The following is a 15,918-nucleotide window of genomic DNA, read 5'->3' on the forward strand; positions in this document are numbered from 1 at the left end:
AAATAACTGTTAACATTATAATACGCCTTGCTTGAAATCATTTAACCCCATCTCAAATATTGCCTGCTAAGCAAAATAACAATGACTTAAAATCTGGTGAATCACCCTATATACACATTAATATATGAAGTACCTATTCGATTATTTCATTTCGTAGAATGAATATGTTCGTTAGCTTCTTTTTCACTTATCGTATTGTCTCTGCGATAAATCATAGCTAACAAAAACTGTACGTTACGTAGAATTGAGTAAAAACAGCGTAAAAAATATGTTGAATGTACAATGCAGCCAATAAAAAAGCTATCGTGTTTTACTTAACAAGTAACTTAACATTATGTCACGCATAATCCATGATAATTTTTAAATTGAAAGTAAAATATTCGTTTAGTAACACCCGTTCGACGTTATCGTATCGAATACAAATTCTTTCAATATATTTTCTTGTCTCGGAGAAAGAGGAAGTACATTGTAACCGCACACTGTACCACGAGAACATAAATATAAAAAGAAGATTTTAAAAAAAGTTTACCAAAAAGGTTTCTCTGCGACGATTCTCATTGGAATCGTAATTAAGATGATCAATCGGCATCTGTAAATCACTCTATAGATTATTCGACTAGTTAACTGGAAAACAGGCATAGAGAATCCCATTCATAAATAAAATATTATGTATATATTATATGTGTGTATATATATATGTATATATATGTACATATATATATATACATACATATATATACGTGTATACAGGGTGTTTTGTAACATGTGAGACTCATTTCGGAAGCTGATCACCTGAAAACAATAAAGAAATCGTATCAACGTGTGTCTTATCTGTTTACGTTTATGAATTATAATGAATTTTATAAATAAAACAAATTGCTTGTCAAACTTCCATAAACCGCAATAATTTCCAAGTAAGAAATATGACTATTTGAAGAATCGGTAAATTTCACGATACAGGTAGCCCTCCTACAACACGGTTTCACTAAACACGATTCATAAATTGCGAAAACCCTCCTACAACACGGTTTCACTTTAACACAATAAGAATATTGCGAAAACCTTTGTACAACACTGGATAATATGATTTTTACATTTAAAAACTAAATTCCTTCAAAATAATGAACTATAGTGGCTTTACATGAAAATATATAAAAAAAAATTATAATTTATTAAATTAAGATTGTGTTTAATTAAAATGATCTTTTGTCGTGTTTTGTTTTGCGTTATACTGTTGTTATGTTGGAATACAATGTTGGTACCACTTGTATATCGTTATATTGGAATACAATGTTGGTACCACTTGTATAGTTATATTGGAATACAATGTTGGTACACTTGCATAGTGTTATATTGGAATACAATGTTGGTACCACTTGTATATCGTTATATTGGAATACAATGTTGGTACCACTTGTAAGAGTGTCAATTTTGGCACCACTGTTACAAACTGTATATATTAAAAAATTCATTGTGATAAATTGATAACCGAAAAAACGTGTCTGAATCCCGTATCATCCATAAATACCGAGTGCATATTCTAACCTATACATACATTAATATTCTTCATAAAAATTAAGTTGCTTATGTAGAATTAAAAAAAAATATTTGTTTTTAACCTCCTTTTTGTACTGGCTTCGGGTCTCATATAACACGGTATTTTCTAAGAACCTATCTACCGTGTTACAGGAGGGTAACCTGTACTCTCCAAGTCAGTTGAGTTTTTTACTAATAATTGTAACGCATGGCTTATAAGATCGTATTTGAAGTGAAAATTATGTGTTATTCTAATTTAGAAGTGACAAATATGCCCTTGATATATGTATAAGCTTGCTATGTGTAATGCAAGTGAAGCAACACGTTAATACTTGGAATATTTTACCAGTCGGCTAGACTTGGCGAGCGAGTCCTCAATCATGTTGAAAAGAATAGTGAAGACAGTGCTCGAAGAATAGCAAGAATGGAAAATGTGGTGCGGAGAATTTTGCAAAAACAGCAATTAAAATTCATTATACCTCGTAAACAGAAACAAACAGGACACGTGATTGTATGACTTTTTCCATTGTTCTTGGACGTAGAATCAGCTCCCGAAGTGGGTCTGGCATGTTGCGAAACACCCTGTATATGTACATTTATATATAATAATATGTATATATGTGTATATATATATATATTTTTTTGCTTTATGTAAATATTCAATATATTAATGTTTTTCGCAACGTGTTTACGTTAACTTTTGTTGCTTTGCTAAACAGGAGCTGGTGGGAGTATACGAATAGAGTTCCACAAGAATCGAAACAGAAAGCAATTTGCGTCGAATAAGTCTGTACAGAGGGTAAAGTAGTGAATAGTTTGGTAGTGGATGGCGAATGTATTGTCTGTTCACTACGCATATCAGCCAGGTAACCAAACGCTTATATGTACACTGGAGACTCCTGGCCAGTTAACAGCCTAAACATCGACGTGGGCATCGTCTTCATTAATATCTGAAATAAAACATGGTTCGTATAAAATATTAATACATTCACGCGCTGTAATAAATACACTGGTGGAGAAAATGATAAAGCGGCTCAAGATATTTGGAAACGAACATCTATTTGTACATTTTCGTTGGAAATTAATATATGATAAAATGAAGTATTAATTTTGACATAATTTATCAAAAAATAAAGTAAATCATTCAGTCCATGTGTTATTTATGCAAAAATGAAGAAGAAATTTAATGTGGAATTAAATAAAATTATTTTGGTTACGGACTGCCCTTTGTTGCACCACTTTAATTATTTTTCTTAGTAAACTTCTATACAGGTTTTTTGTATCATTTCGATCCAAGCTTTTCCAAGCTTCTAGAACAGCTGATTTTAATTCGGGGATTGTATTATAAGACTGCCTACCTTCATGTAATATTCCGCTTAGTTTACCTCAAACGTTCTCTAGAATTTTAGGTCGGAAGACCTTGCAGGTCAAAAACCTTTACATTTTCCGCTTTAAAATAATTTTTTACTATGCGAGACGTATACACAATTGCATTATTCTGCTGAAATATACCGGGTGTTCGGCTACCCTTGGAAAAAATTGTAATGGGAAATTCTAGAGGTCAAAATAAAACGAAAATGAAGAATACCAATTTGTTGATCGAGGCTTCGTTAAAAAGTTATTAACGTTTGAAGTTCCGCGTGTAGAACGGCAATCTGCGAACAGCTGCGCACGCGCGATAGCGATTCTCGCTCAGAAAACTGTGAGGCTGTTGATACGTCATTAAGTAGAGTTTCTCATGCTGAGTGAGAATCGCTATCGCGCGTGCGCAGCTGTATGCACAGGCAGTGATGGACACTCGTGGGAATTTTGGTCATGCGCACTGGAGCGCCGTATACACTTAACTAGAAATTAGGGTACCGTTGGATCCCAGTAAGAAACAAAATTTAAGGAAGTTACAGGAAAAGAGACAAAAACAAAAAATCTACATGAGTATAGCTAGAGAAATTAATTTAATTAATTTTTGTGTGATTGGCGAGCATTTGAAGTAGAAAGTTCAATTTTGCACAAAATATGAGAATTCCCAACATGCACATTTTTTGCGTAAAGATACATCTATGGCAGAAAACTAACGCATGCGCAAAACTGCGCTTCCCATGTGGGAAAATTCTAGTGCGCGTCTCCATCACTGTATGCAGGTTGCCTATCTACAGGCGGAACTTTAAACGTTAATAACTTTTTAACGAAGCCTCCATAAACAAATTAGTATTCTTGATTTTCGTCTTATTTTGGCCTCTAGAATCTCCCATTGAAATTTTTTTCAGGGATGGCCGAACACGCTGTATTTCTCGCAGATATCAAGGTCCTACTACTATGTAGCGTGACGTCAGGGCAGGCCTCTATGGTGGGAATAAGGCGGCGCGTAAACCTTTTCTCCTTGCCCTTGTTTAGTTTGTTGGTGCCTAGCCAACAAGTCATCTCTGGATAGTAGATATGTATGTAGGTGCTTATAGGTTTATTTTGTAATTTTCTATGTTTTATATAGTTGCCTATTAAAGGAGAAGGTAGAATTATGAGATAGAGTAGAGATATGAGACACTAAGGTCTTAAGTCATATGCAGTACAGACATACGTCTACAGCAATGGACGAAACCGAAGTATTAAGATCATAGTAACATTAGATACCGCTATTCTATTGTTTAACACTAGAAAGACTGAAACTTAGTATATACCTATATTGCCCAAAAGCAGTCAAAATGACTGCATCGTGAAAGAATAACTAATGTGTAAAGAAATTTGTTTAAAATTAATTTTTAATATTATGTTATAATATTATGAATTTAGGGCGCAGAAATAAAATAAACAACTTGTTAGAACAAGTATCACTGCATAAAGATTCGAATAACAAGTACTACTTTAGCTTATTGAGAAACTGTAATTTATCAATAGGTCTGGATTAGATCTCAGTCCTGCCACATTGGCAAGAGTGGCAGGACAAACCGGGTAGGCTGTCCTACAGGATGACACAGGTACTCACCGGGCATGGTTGCTTTGGTGAGTACCTGTGTCGAATCGGGAAGGAGGCGACGGCGGTGTGCCACCATTGTGGAGGACCCCAGGACACGGCGCAGCACACGCTGGAAGTCTGCCCAGCGTGGGTAGATGAGCGCCGTGTTCTGGAGCAGGAAGTGGGAAGAAATCTCTCGCTGGCTACCATAGTGGGAAAGATGGTGGCCAGCGAGAAAACCTGGCAGGTGGTGGCCTCCTTCTGTGAAGTTGTTATGTCACAGAAGGAGGCCGCCGAGCGGGAGCGCGAGCGGACCGCGCATCCCGCTCGGAGAGGGAGGGCTCGGAGAGGGGCCAGAGCGAGGCATCCTTCGCCTCCTGGCCCCCTCCGACGCCCTTGAGGTCTAGTGGGACCTCCAGAAGTGGGGCGGCCCGCCAGCACTCTCCTCCGACCACCACGTCGGTGGTCAGGCGATTGGCAGGCCGCCCCTGTGGGTTGCAGGTGCTCGGTGCAAGGGGCCCGAGCACCGAAGGCAGCCCCCGGGCTGCGGGCGTCGGGTGACCTGGCGTCCGTGGCGGAGAAATCAGGGGGGGAATGGACATGTTGTCCTTCCTCCCGGGATGAGCCTCGACAGGCAAGGCAAGGCGGGGGACTCTGTGATGTCTCACTAGAGTTCCCGGTCCCTCGCCGCAGCGCCGGAGGACGGTCACCGTGGGGTTTTAGCCGGTAAGAGTCCGGCACTACCCCGAGGCCCCCCCTACTTAGGGCCTCGGGGTGTCCATGAGGATTTCCCCACATACAAAAGTCTGGGTTAGGTCTGGTTAGGTCTGGGTTAGATCTGAGTTAGGTCTGGATTAGATCTGGGTTAGGTCTGGGTTAGGTAAGCCCAAATCGACAATTTATCATGTACTTGTATGTTATCATGTGTTGGTAATCGAAAAAAAATGAAAACTGTTATTTCAATACACAGTCGAACTGGTCATATAAGAAATTTACTCAATTCAATAATAAGAGTGATTTGATTATTTAAAATTTCCCAAGCAGTCAAAATGACTGCTTTTTTGGGCAATATAGGTATAACACATATATATATATACCGGAAATGAAGGAGGGGAGAGGTAACTACAATTATTAATAAACGCATTAATATGTTGTACAAAAAGTCACAAAATTATAAGAAATTGTGTCATTATATACATAATTGTTTTTCTAATTGAAATTAAAAAGCAGTCAAAATGACTTCCTTGGGTAATCTAGTGTTAACAAACGCTTATTGTTTCTGATGCACCAGAAAATTTTTACGCATAAGCATTCAAGTGCATTTTCCTGTTATTTATTTTGTAATTTTACAGAAAAGCAGGAGGATATGTTACTATAGGGTCAGTTGCCCTAATATGGAATACGTTCCTACTTTGGAACACCGCAACATTAAAGAATCGTGATTCTGCCATCTATTGGCGATGAATGCAATTGCAAAGCAACACGTGTTCATAAAAGAATATTGAAGAAAATGTTTCAGTCTGAAGTTTTGTAAGGTGATCTTTGACTTAAATGCACCTTTAAAACGTGAAAAGTTTGAAACAAAAAGACTTTCTTAACACGTGTTCTTTCATGACACTTCTTCCGTGGAATGGCGTTCCGTGAGAGTGATCGACTATCGTCGCACACCGATCGCCCCACTCTTATCAAGATGTAGTTACCGATTTGTCCGCGAGGCTACTACATCAAGGAACCTTAACAGTAGTGTTACACACCAGTTGTGTGTTAACTCGATTATTTCTTCAAATATGGTCAAATTTTCGCAACAATTGTTGAAATTATGAATTTCGACACAAATTCAGATAAACCAAAAATCATTACAATACCTTACTTAGTTCCAAAACTATACTATACAGAGTGTTCGGCCACCTCTGGGAAAAATTTTAATTGGGGATTCTAGAGGCCAAAATAAGACGAAAATCAAGAATACCAATTTCTTGATGGAGGCTTCGTTAAAAAGTTATTGACGTTTAAATTTCAGCTGCGCGCGCATGGCTGTCGATACGCCACTATCGCGCGCACGCAGCTGTGCGCAGGTTGCCCATCCACAGGCGGAACTTTAAACGTTAATAACTCTTTAACGAAGCCTCGATCGACAAATTGCTATTCTTGATTTTCGTCTTATTTTGGCCTCTAGAATCTCCTATTAAAATTTTTCCCAGAGTTGCCCGAACACCCTGTATAATATGACGACTCCAGAATATACGTTTCAGCGACAAAGTGGCGTTGAGTTGCTGGTTCGCTCGAGCGAAAAATGTCTGGTGCAAAGGGTCAAACCCAAAAATAATTTTTAACTGGCGAGGAATCGCTAAAGTAAATAATTACCGAAAGATTTTCTCGATCGTTTCGATATGCTAGATAAAATATTTTAGGAATGGAGGGCAGAATAGTGACCGAAGTAAAATAAATTATACGCACCTCACCAACGGACGTCGCAAGAAGGTTGACGATTTTCTCGTGCGGCACAGCTACAACACTTTGATTGTTGATCTCGATAATCCTATGGCCCACTCGAACGCCTCCTCTTTCGGCAATCCCGCCTCTCAATAGACTACATATAACTCCGTTCTGTACACTAAATCCTAATTGATACTTAGTGTCAGGTCGTTTGATTTTGACCTCGACGACTGGCGCACACGGAACAACAGTTAACTTGACGACCGTCTGGTTTTTCGAATTCTTGATGTAGGTTTGACAAGTTGAGAGAGGCAATCCGACTAACGAGACACCATTGATTGCTATTATCTGATCACCGATGTTTAACTGTCCACATCGAGCAGCGGCGCCAGCCGGTGCCAAATTAGCGATTACAACCGTTGGCAGCATAGAACCCCATCCAGACTCGACGATTACCACGCCCAAAATTTCCCCCTTCGCCTTTGGTACCACTACCTGGAAACATTAAATCAGAAAATTTCTTAATTTCGAATTAAAACTAGGTCAATAACGTGCAAAAGGTAAAAACGAGGAACATTCCTAGCAAACGGCCCGTTCACCTATCGGGGTGAGTTATACGTCATTCGATTCGTCTAATTCAATACATTATTGATATGCATTTCATTATAAATTCGTTATTTTTTTATAAACTTGTCGTAAAGTTACAGTAAAAAAGTAAGGTTAGGTACATTTTTTGACAGGTTCACAGATAGAAACAAGTGACTATCGTTGCTATGTTTATGTTACAAATATAAATGATTGATCTAATTTGATAATGCTACATTGCCGAACGGGAATTTGTAGAATGCGTATGCATAAAAATCATTTTGTTACGGATAGACTTTGCATGAGTCAGTCAGGTAGACAGTATGTGCCGCAACAATTACCCCCCCCCATATAACCCAGACCAACTCAGACAGTACTTGTAGGTAGACAGTGTATGCAGCAAGAGCAAAAAATGTTGCCCCCCTCCCCCCCAAACAGTGTTTACGGGTAGAGAATATAATAAATTACTATTGTATGCAATGCGTTGGATTAACTTTTTTTTATTACTAAATTTCATTATCATCTAAGTCTGGTATATTTTGGTTTTCTGTAGAATCAAATGAAATTTCTGCAATTTCTTTTAATAGCTGGTTAAATAAATCATCCTTTCCTTGCTTGGAAAATTTGTAAAATACGTAGTGGCTTAAATACCCAATGAAATTATCTTTTTTGCTAAAAATAGAAAATTTTATGGTATTATATGTTACAGAAAATATTAAAAAACGTGCAAAATTACAAATACTAACCGACAATATTCAGGCAAAAAGTGTTTACTATGCCTCCACGTAGTTTCTATCGTATTTGTATGAGCGCCTGTTTCTGGGTCTTTGAAATGTAAGCTGTGATTTACGGTAAGATGTTTGTACCCCTCTTTCTCTAAGATGTTATAGGCTTTCCAACAATCTGAAATAATTGTTGTGCCAGGCAACACCCATTGTTTAATTATTGAAAGCAGGGACTCTGTGTCCCTACTTTCAACAGGCACCAGGAATATTTTTCCACTTCCTCTTTCTATTCCTCCAAAAACCCATTGTCCCTCTACACGATGATCTCTGTGATATTTTCTTCGTCCGAACTTAGATTCGTCTATTTCTACTATTTTGCCTGGTCCGCCAAGTACTTCGCATGAATGTTGTAGCCAATCAGTCATAACTTGTTTTACAAAATAATTCCATTGAGAAACAGTATTTTTATTCAATTGTAATTCTCGTACAATCTGATATTGATCAAAATTATGGACTAACATGTAAGTTAATTTTAATACCATTTCATAAGAAAGCTTTGTTTTTGAAAACCACGTTCCACGTTTTACACATATTTTTACATCACAAGTTCGCTGTCGTTTGCAAGCACTAAGAGATGCTGCAATTGTTTTTCTACAACACCAATTTTCATTTATCAATTTCATTGCATTTCCACATCATGGACAATTAAGATTTTTGACAATCAACTTTTTATATTGCAAAAATTTTAATAAAGCTTCTTTATTTTTACAAAATTCGTGCAATTTAAATAAGGTCCACACTTCTGGAACTACTAATTCGGTCATTTTTATAGCACGGTTGAACAAAATTCACAAAGTACAAAAAACAGAAGAAAATCAGAAATGACAGTTGAAACAAATGATTACTGAAACAATTTCTGCTTTTCTTCTGTTTCTTGTACTATCTGCAATGTGGAAATGTTATGAAAATTGGCAATGCAGGATAACTATTCCAGGATCTGTCGATCAAACTAAACGTAAAAGACATCGTAATATAAAGATATTTGCAAAGCAAAGAACGTGGTTTTCTAAAAACAAACTCAGCTATAGATGTTTTAAAATTAACATATATACTAACATATAATTATGAGCAATGTCATATTATTATATAACTAAAATTAAATAAAAATACTGCTCAGCAATTGGAAGAGTAGAGTAGATTGTCGAGATCGATGAATCAACATTTTGTCATAGAAAATATTACAGAGGTCGCTTGAGAATTAATCACAGCATCAGTTTTGAAGATCCCATTACCGATGCTTGCACGAATTAAATTGAAACCACTTGGAGGCATGCTACACATTTTTTAATCTTTTTTATAACATATAATACTATCGATATTTTATATTTTTAAGAAGAGCAACTTCATCGAATGTCTGAGCCATTATGTATTTAGTAAATATACCTAATAGAAAAATGGTGATTTATTCAATGAAATATTAGCAGAAATAGTAGAAATTTCATTCAATAAATGTTTAACAAATTAGCATTTGATTACCTAGTATTTTGAACAGAGTAACGACAGTCACTTGTTTCCACCTGTGGATTTGTCAAAATATACTTAACCTTACTTTTTCACTGTAACTTTACGACAAGATTATAAAAAAATAACGAATTTATAATGAAATGCATATTAATAATGTATTGAATTAGACGAATCGAATGACGTATAACTCACCCCGATCGGTGAACGGGCCGTTTGCTAGGAATATACCGCACAATAAACTAAATAGTAAAACTTGCTTAATATAAGACACAATACGTAAATTATCACTAATTATTTTGCATTAGAATAACGAATAAATAAACACAGTCTGTCTCTCGTAGCCGCCATCTTGGCACTCGCCCGCCTGTGTTTCGATACAGCCGATGGGGAATCACCTGAACGATGCATGCCTTTGATCGCTTATTGCGTTAGTAAATAGTAAACAACATCTAAATTGTATATCGTATTTGGTGTCATTTTAATCAGAAAACTGTCACAGACATGTTAAAAGTTTCAAAACCAGGAAAGGAAAAATAACAAATTTGTATTATTGCACTAGTGTTGCCTTAGTAATTTGAACCCGTATCGTACGACAATGTTCGACGACCGACCGCCAAGCGCGCCACTATCTTGGGGAACCACTCATAGAAAGGCACGCTCGCCGGTATAGGGGGCGCTGGGTTCTAACGATAAGCAATGGGGATACGATATTCGCCTATATCGTGGACGAGTTCCGAGCTTATATAGAGAAAATACTGTATAATGTAAAATGAATTACCTCTTTCTGCATTTCCTTTTTGGCAAACATTTGTAGCTCGTCGCCAAATATCTCTTGAGAATTGAGCACCTCTTGATAATCCATTTGCTTTACAAAACTATGATCTTCTATTCCATTTGCCTTGAGGAACTCCATGTATGCTACTTGAAACGCTTGCCCGATGCTTTGTGCAATGAATCGAGCCTCTTCGCTTTCGAACACGTGGCAAATCATCTTTGGGGTTCTGTTGATCTTCGGTGCTTCCTCCATTTCGTGCGGCACAAATCGTCTTCGTGCCATTAGCACCACTACGTCACCAATATCTGCTATATAAGATATTGTTCTTAATGCGTGATCCATCATAATCTCCTTCAGGTCCGTATTCAGAACCATGATTTTCTCTGTCGAGATGAAGAGGTCAACTTCTGTGCTCGGTTGTGTTTCCCCATCCGGTGCCTGTGGGTACGTATTACTATTTTATTTGTAGTGTGCAAGTTACCCGAAAACATCGGGTTTGGACATTGCTGTGTGTTTTGATCGGAATCGTGGTTCGTTTCTCAAAACATTCTTGCCGGATAACATTGCCCGAGTACTCATCATATTTGAATACCAACACACCCTTATTATTCGTCCGACTTTATGCACACATTTTATCCCCTATGACGAATAAATGTGAATTCTTTGCTGATTATGTATTTTAAATTAATTCCTAAGTCAAACTAGCAATTATCGTAAATGATATTTGTAGTGAAATGGTTAAATAACCATTAAATGTAAAGTAAATTTTATGTCACGTACTAATATAACATATCGATATTTTATTAAGTAGTTTAATTTTTTAAATGCTTTTGCAAATTGTCTGTAGCTTAAAGTCAAACGAACTCTGTCTTGTGCAATTGTCATTGTTTGTTGAACAAGAAAAAGCGTGCATAATAGCACTAGGTTTCTATATCAATAATATCTTATTTGTTTGCGTTCCAACAATCATTTTATTACTATTTTCATATGATATGTGTAGCTTCCTGACTCTCAAGTCACAATTAACTATAATGGTACGGTTCGGTGTATTTGCAATAACGTTTGTGTTTTTTTCATTTCTCAGTTTTATACAGGGTGTTCGGCCACCCCCGGGGAATCCTAGAGGCTAAAATAAGACGAAAATCAAGAATACTAATTTGTTGATTGAAGCTTCGTTAAAAAGTTAGAGAAACATTTCCGGCCACGGAGTATATTTTCGATAAAGAATTTTTTTCTCGAAAGAACGTAAGATTTCGGAAGTATGTGTATTCACAAAAAATGATTGTAATTGACCTTCTCAACCAAAAATAATTTTTCCAGGACGATGTGAAATTTTTTAATTTTGTCGAAAAATTTCACACCTCGAATTTTTTTCTCGAAAATGGGTAGGATTTCGAGGGTATGTCTAATAACCAAAAATGCTTGTAATTGACTCCTGCAACTAAATATAATTTTTTTAGTATGATTTGAAATTTTTTAATTTCGTCTAAAAATTTCAGTACTTTCTCGAATTTTTTTCTCGAAAGTGGGTAGGATTTCAGGAATATATGTATTCACCAAAAATGATTGTAATTGAGCCCCACAACCAAAAATAATTTTTCCAGAATGATTTGAAATTTTTTAATAACTTTTTAATCGAGCCTCGGTCGAGAAATTGATATTCTTGATTTTCGTCTTATTTTGGCCTCCAGAATCTCCCACATGTCACGAACTTTCATTCGAATGTAATATTATGGAAATAAAATAGTAATGTAAATGTATACATACCAATGCCTATCATGAGGAAGCAGCATGTAGAATAAAATAGAAAACAGAATTAATTAATTGCTTGGAGGTGATCGTTAAAGTGTACGACAGAAATTACTGAAAGAAAGAATCACTGGAAATATTGTAAGTAAATTTGATAAGAAAGATACTAATGTCCACTTGTATTATTTGTGTATTAGAAGGTTTAAGATTGTAGTACATTAGCTCTGCGAAACAACAAAGAATTCTTGTATAAACCGTAGAGTTCTTTTTTTTTGAAACACCTAGTCAACTATGCCACGCAACATTATTGAAAAAATATTACAGCGCTTTGTTTTACTCGTTACGTTTTAGTTGCACCTGCTTCCACTGGCAACGAGTAAATCTATGTAATTTTTCTAAAAGAGAAAGAACATTTTCAAGGCGTCAATGAACGTTCCAAACACAAACATTAATACAGTATATAATTTTGTAATATGAAACATATGAGATTTAATTAATTTTACTTTACGTACATGAAAATCATATATACTAAATAAACAGAGAAGTTATACGGCCCACATAATTCCGTCAAAGTGTGGCGTTGAAATGGTTTCAAATGGAAAAAGAATCTGTTCTTTAGAAACTGAAGAAAATAGTAAAGATGATTGTATTTCCATGAATACATATTACTAACAATGTTTTAGAAGAATATTTGATAAAATCCTTGGTACGTGGCTGTACTTCAACATCGAATACGAGGATTGAGTATATATCTACTAATATCATCAAATACGCTGATATTTAGCAACAAATATTTATTTCTGATAATTTATCGTTAGTATCGTAAAAATTGTGATTTCTAAGAGTTATTATGTCTGTAAATATTATGTTTATGTAAATATTAGTTTCTCGTTAAAGCAGTATCAATATAAATTCAGTAAAAATGTGGTTACGACTAACTGATAGTGTGCGTCATTCAACATATACATTAATAACACTTCAACGACGAAAAACATCGTTATCGTCAGGTGTAATTACAGAAACAAGTTTTTGTTTACACAATAATAAATATGAAAAATAAATTATCAATGTATATGTCGATAAAAATACAAATATAACATTATAATATATAATAGAAAAAATAAGATAACAAATACCGTACAAATAAGAGTATTACACAGAAATTTAATGCGTTAAACATTCAATCTAATTGAATCTTGTGTATGTTGTTTGATTAATACTATAGGATACTTACAGTGAGTCACAAAGGTTTCACGCCCTCACAACTATCAACGCATTTCTGAAGGAAAACATAACGGCGTCGATACCGATAAGAAAATATAGTGTAGTGGTTAAACTTTCGATGAATTTTTATGAAAAATTACATTTGATGTAACGTGAACATACTTTTTAGTAAGTCGATACAAGAGTAACGCCAAAATGTTAGGTCGTTCCATAAGTTCGTGCCGTTCGATATTTTTAGATAGGGAAAAAATAAAACTTATTAAAAAATGGGGGCTGCGTCAAAGCTGGAAATTTGGATGGATACACACTGACTTACGGAACAAAACTTTCTTGATCGAGTGTGACTGCATGGAATATCTTTGTTTACATATAATAAAACCCGAGTTCCTATCAAAGCATACTGTGGCGCGCGTGTGGCCGCACGATGGCGCTGTATGTAGTGTACTGGTCGACCGTAGGGGAACCCCCCAAAACGAAGCTCGCCACGCGGTCGCGGGGAAATCTCGTGCGTGTGTATTATTATCGAAACAGTTTTACAATTTCGCTGTATGATTTATTAGACTTGAATAAATTATATTCAATTATAGATGCCATACGAAGAAGAACCACTACAACGATATCTCATTCCAGGTTTACATCCTCGTTAAGTTCTTCTATGCGTTTGCTAAGACCATGAAATTGTTTAGTATTTTTTAATATATAAGTGTAAAATATCAAAGAGATCATTGAACAGAAACAAATTGATTTTTCATCGTGATAACGTCGGACCACATATGATAAAAAAATGTTCAAAAACAGTACCGTGAATTAGAAAATTTCATCACGCTCGTTTTATTTCACATACATTACCCCATTTGATTACCGTTTATTTCAACGTACTGAAAACAGTATCGAATAATACTTGAATGGGAAATCAAAGAAGTTTAATGGCTTGGTCGAAAAATGAGAGTGAGTTATTGAGCGAGAAGGGGTTTACTATTTGTCGTAAAATTACATGGTACGTTTTAAATATTGCCATCGAGTTCTATTACAAAATTCGGCACAAACATATGGAATAACCTAAAAGTACATTTGTGTAGATGTAAAGAGTGAAATATATATGTTAAATTCAAACGTTTCGAACAATATGGTATATACAAGCTGTCCCGCCTAAATATCTCTGATAGTGATGGAAAAAATATTTTATGTGGAATTTAAATGTCATCAAAAGACTAATATTTTGAAAAGTTATATATTTTATTAAAACGTTTTAAGCAAAAATAAGATTTTCTGTTCGTTGTCTTTTGTTAACACTTTACCGACCGGTAGCGGTCGGTAAACGTCGATCGATAAAACAGTCGATTAATAGGCTATCGGTCGGTAAGCGTTGGCCGGTAAAACAGTCGATTAATAGGCTATCGGTCGGTAAAGTGTTAAAATAGACGCATTTTAATAGAAAAAATCCAAATCGGTATTCTTTTTCACGATGAAGTGTAATATAGGTGTAATATAGAGACTTTGTTTGTATAGAAACAACTGGAAAGCAAATAAAAAAAGGTCTGTAACGCTAAGAAAAAAAAGTTACTATAGCTTACTTCCCTCATTTATTTACTCCTAGTATGTCTATTGTGATCGTTAAATTTTAAAATTAACGATAGATATAGAGTAGTCTTTTAATAGATCGTGTAATTGAGGATATGCAATAGTCTTTATTTTATATAACACTTAATGTAAGTTAAGTTTCGAAAGTACGCTATTAAATTCCTAGAATTATACGTTTCTTCAATTTTAACCTAACTTTCTTGAAAAAGGTAAAAAAACATGAGATTTCTATGGAGTACTATTTGAGGTGGTGTCTTTTTGTATTTACTGTGGGTATGACATATGGATAAAGTCGTAATATACAGGGTGGGCCGGAATTGGTAGCATAACCGAGCAGGGTGTGATTTTGTATGAAAAAATAAGAAAAAAATTTCGTATATTTTTTTATCTGGGGCTTCGTTTTCGAGAAAATCGACTTTAAAGTTTGTTCATCTTTGTCAACGATTTAATTGTTGTCCAATCTTTGTGTTTGCAAACATTATTTATTATATGGTTAAAGCAGTACAGGGCAGTGATGGACATTCGTGGGAATTTTGGTCATGCGCACATACATCTATGGCAGAGAGTTAACGCATGCGCAGAAAGGAATCCCACGAGGGAAAATTCTAGTGCGCATGTCCAAAATTCCCACGAACGTCCATCACTGGTATAGGGTGTTTCTGAGTGTGATTGATGGGTGTGGACGATTGGTACGAATGCATGAACATAGAGAGTTGAGTGTGCAAGGGTTGGCAATGAATGTGAGACCCATCTGGTGATGGGCCCCAGAGAGAAACAGTGTGTAACGATGAGAGCATGGAGAGTGTATAAACCAAATATCTAATTCATTAAACATA

General features: G+C 35.8%; 1 protein-coding gene across 8 annotated transcripts in view; it reads right to left on the reverse strand.

Annotated features, from left to right (window-relative positions):
* Window positions 1-669: 669 nt before the first annotated feature.
* LOC122403668 overlaps window positions 670-15,918 on the reverse strand; it is an 89,825-nt gene continuing 74,576 nt past the window's right edge. For 5 of the 8 annotated variants that reach the window (XM_043407310.1, XM_043407313.1, XM_043407312.1 and 2 more), the window contains 4 exons: window positions 12,296-12,301; window positions 10,532-10,966; window positions 6,941-7,414; window positions 670-2,486 (listed from right to left, as the gene is read on the reverse strand). In XM_043407310.1, coding sequence (XP_043263245.1) covers window positions 2,415-2,486; window positions 6,941-7,414; window positions 10,532-10,966; window positions 12,296-12,301 — 987 coding nt within the window. In that variant the 3' untranslated portion in view covers window positions 670-2,414. Of the gene's footprint in view, window positions 2,487-6,940; window positions 7,415-10,531; window positions 10,967-12,295; window positions 12,302-15,918 lie in introns of those variants that run through there. The other 3 variants (XM_043407309.1, XM_043407314.1, XM_043407317.1) reach the window with 3 other exon arrangements.

The sequence above is a fragment of the Colletes gigas genome, unplaced genomic scaffold, assembly GCF_013123115.1.
Source record: "Colletes gigas isolate AHSC1104 unplaced genomic scaffold, ASM1312311v1 Colletes_gigas_Sc00068, whole genome shotgun sequence".
In the NCBI taxonomy this organism is placed as follows: domain Eukaryota; kingdom Metazoa; phylum Arthropoda; class Insecta; order Hymenoptera; family Colletidae; genus Colletes; species Colletes gigas.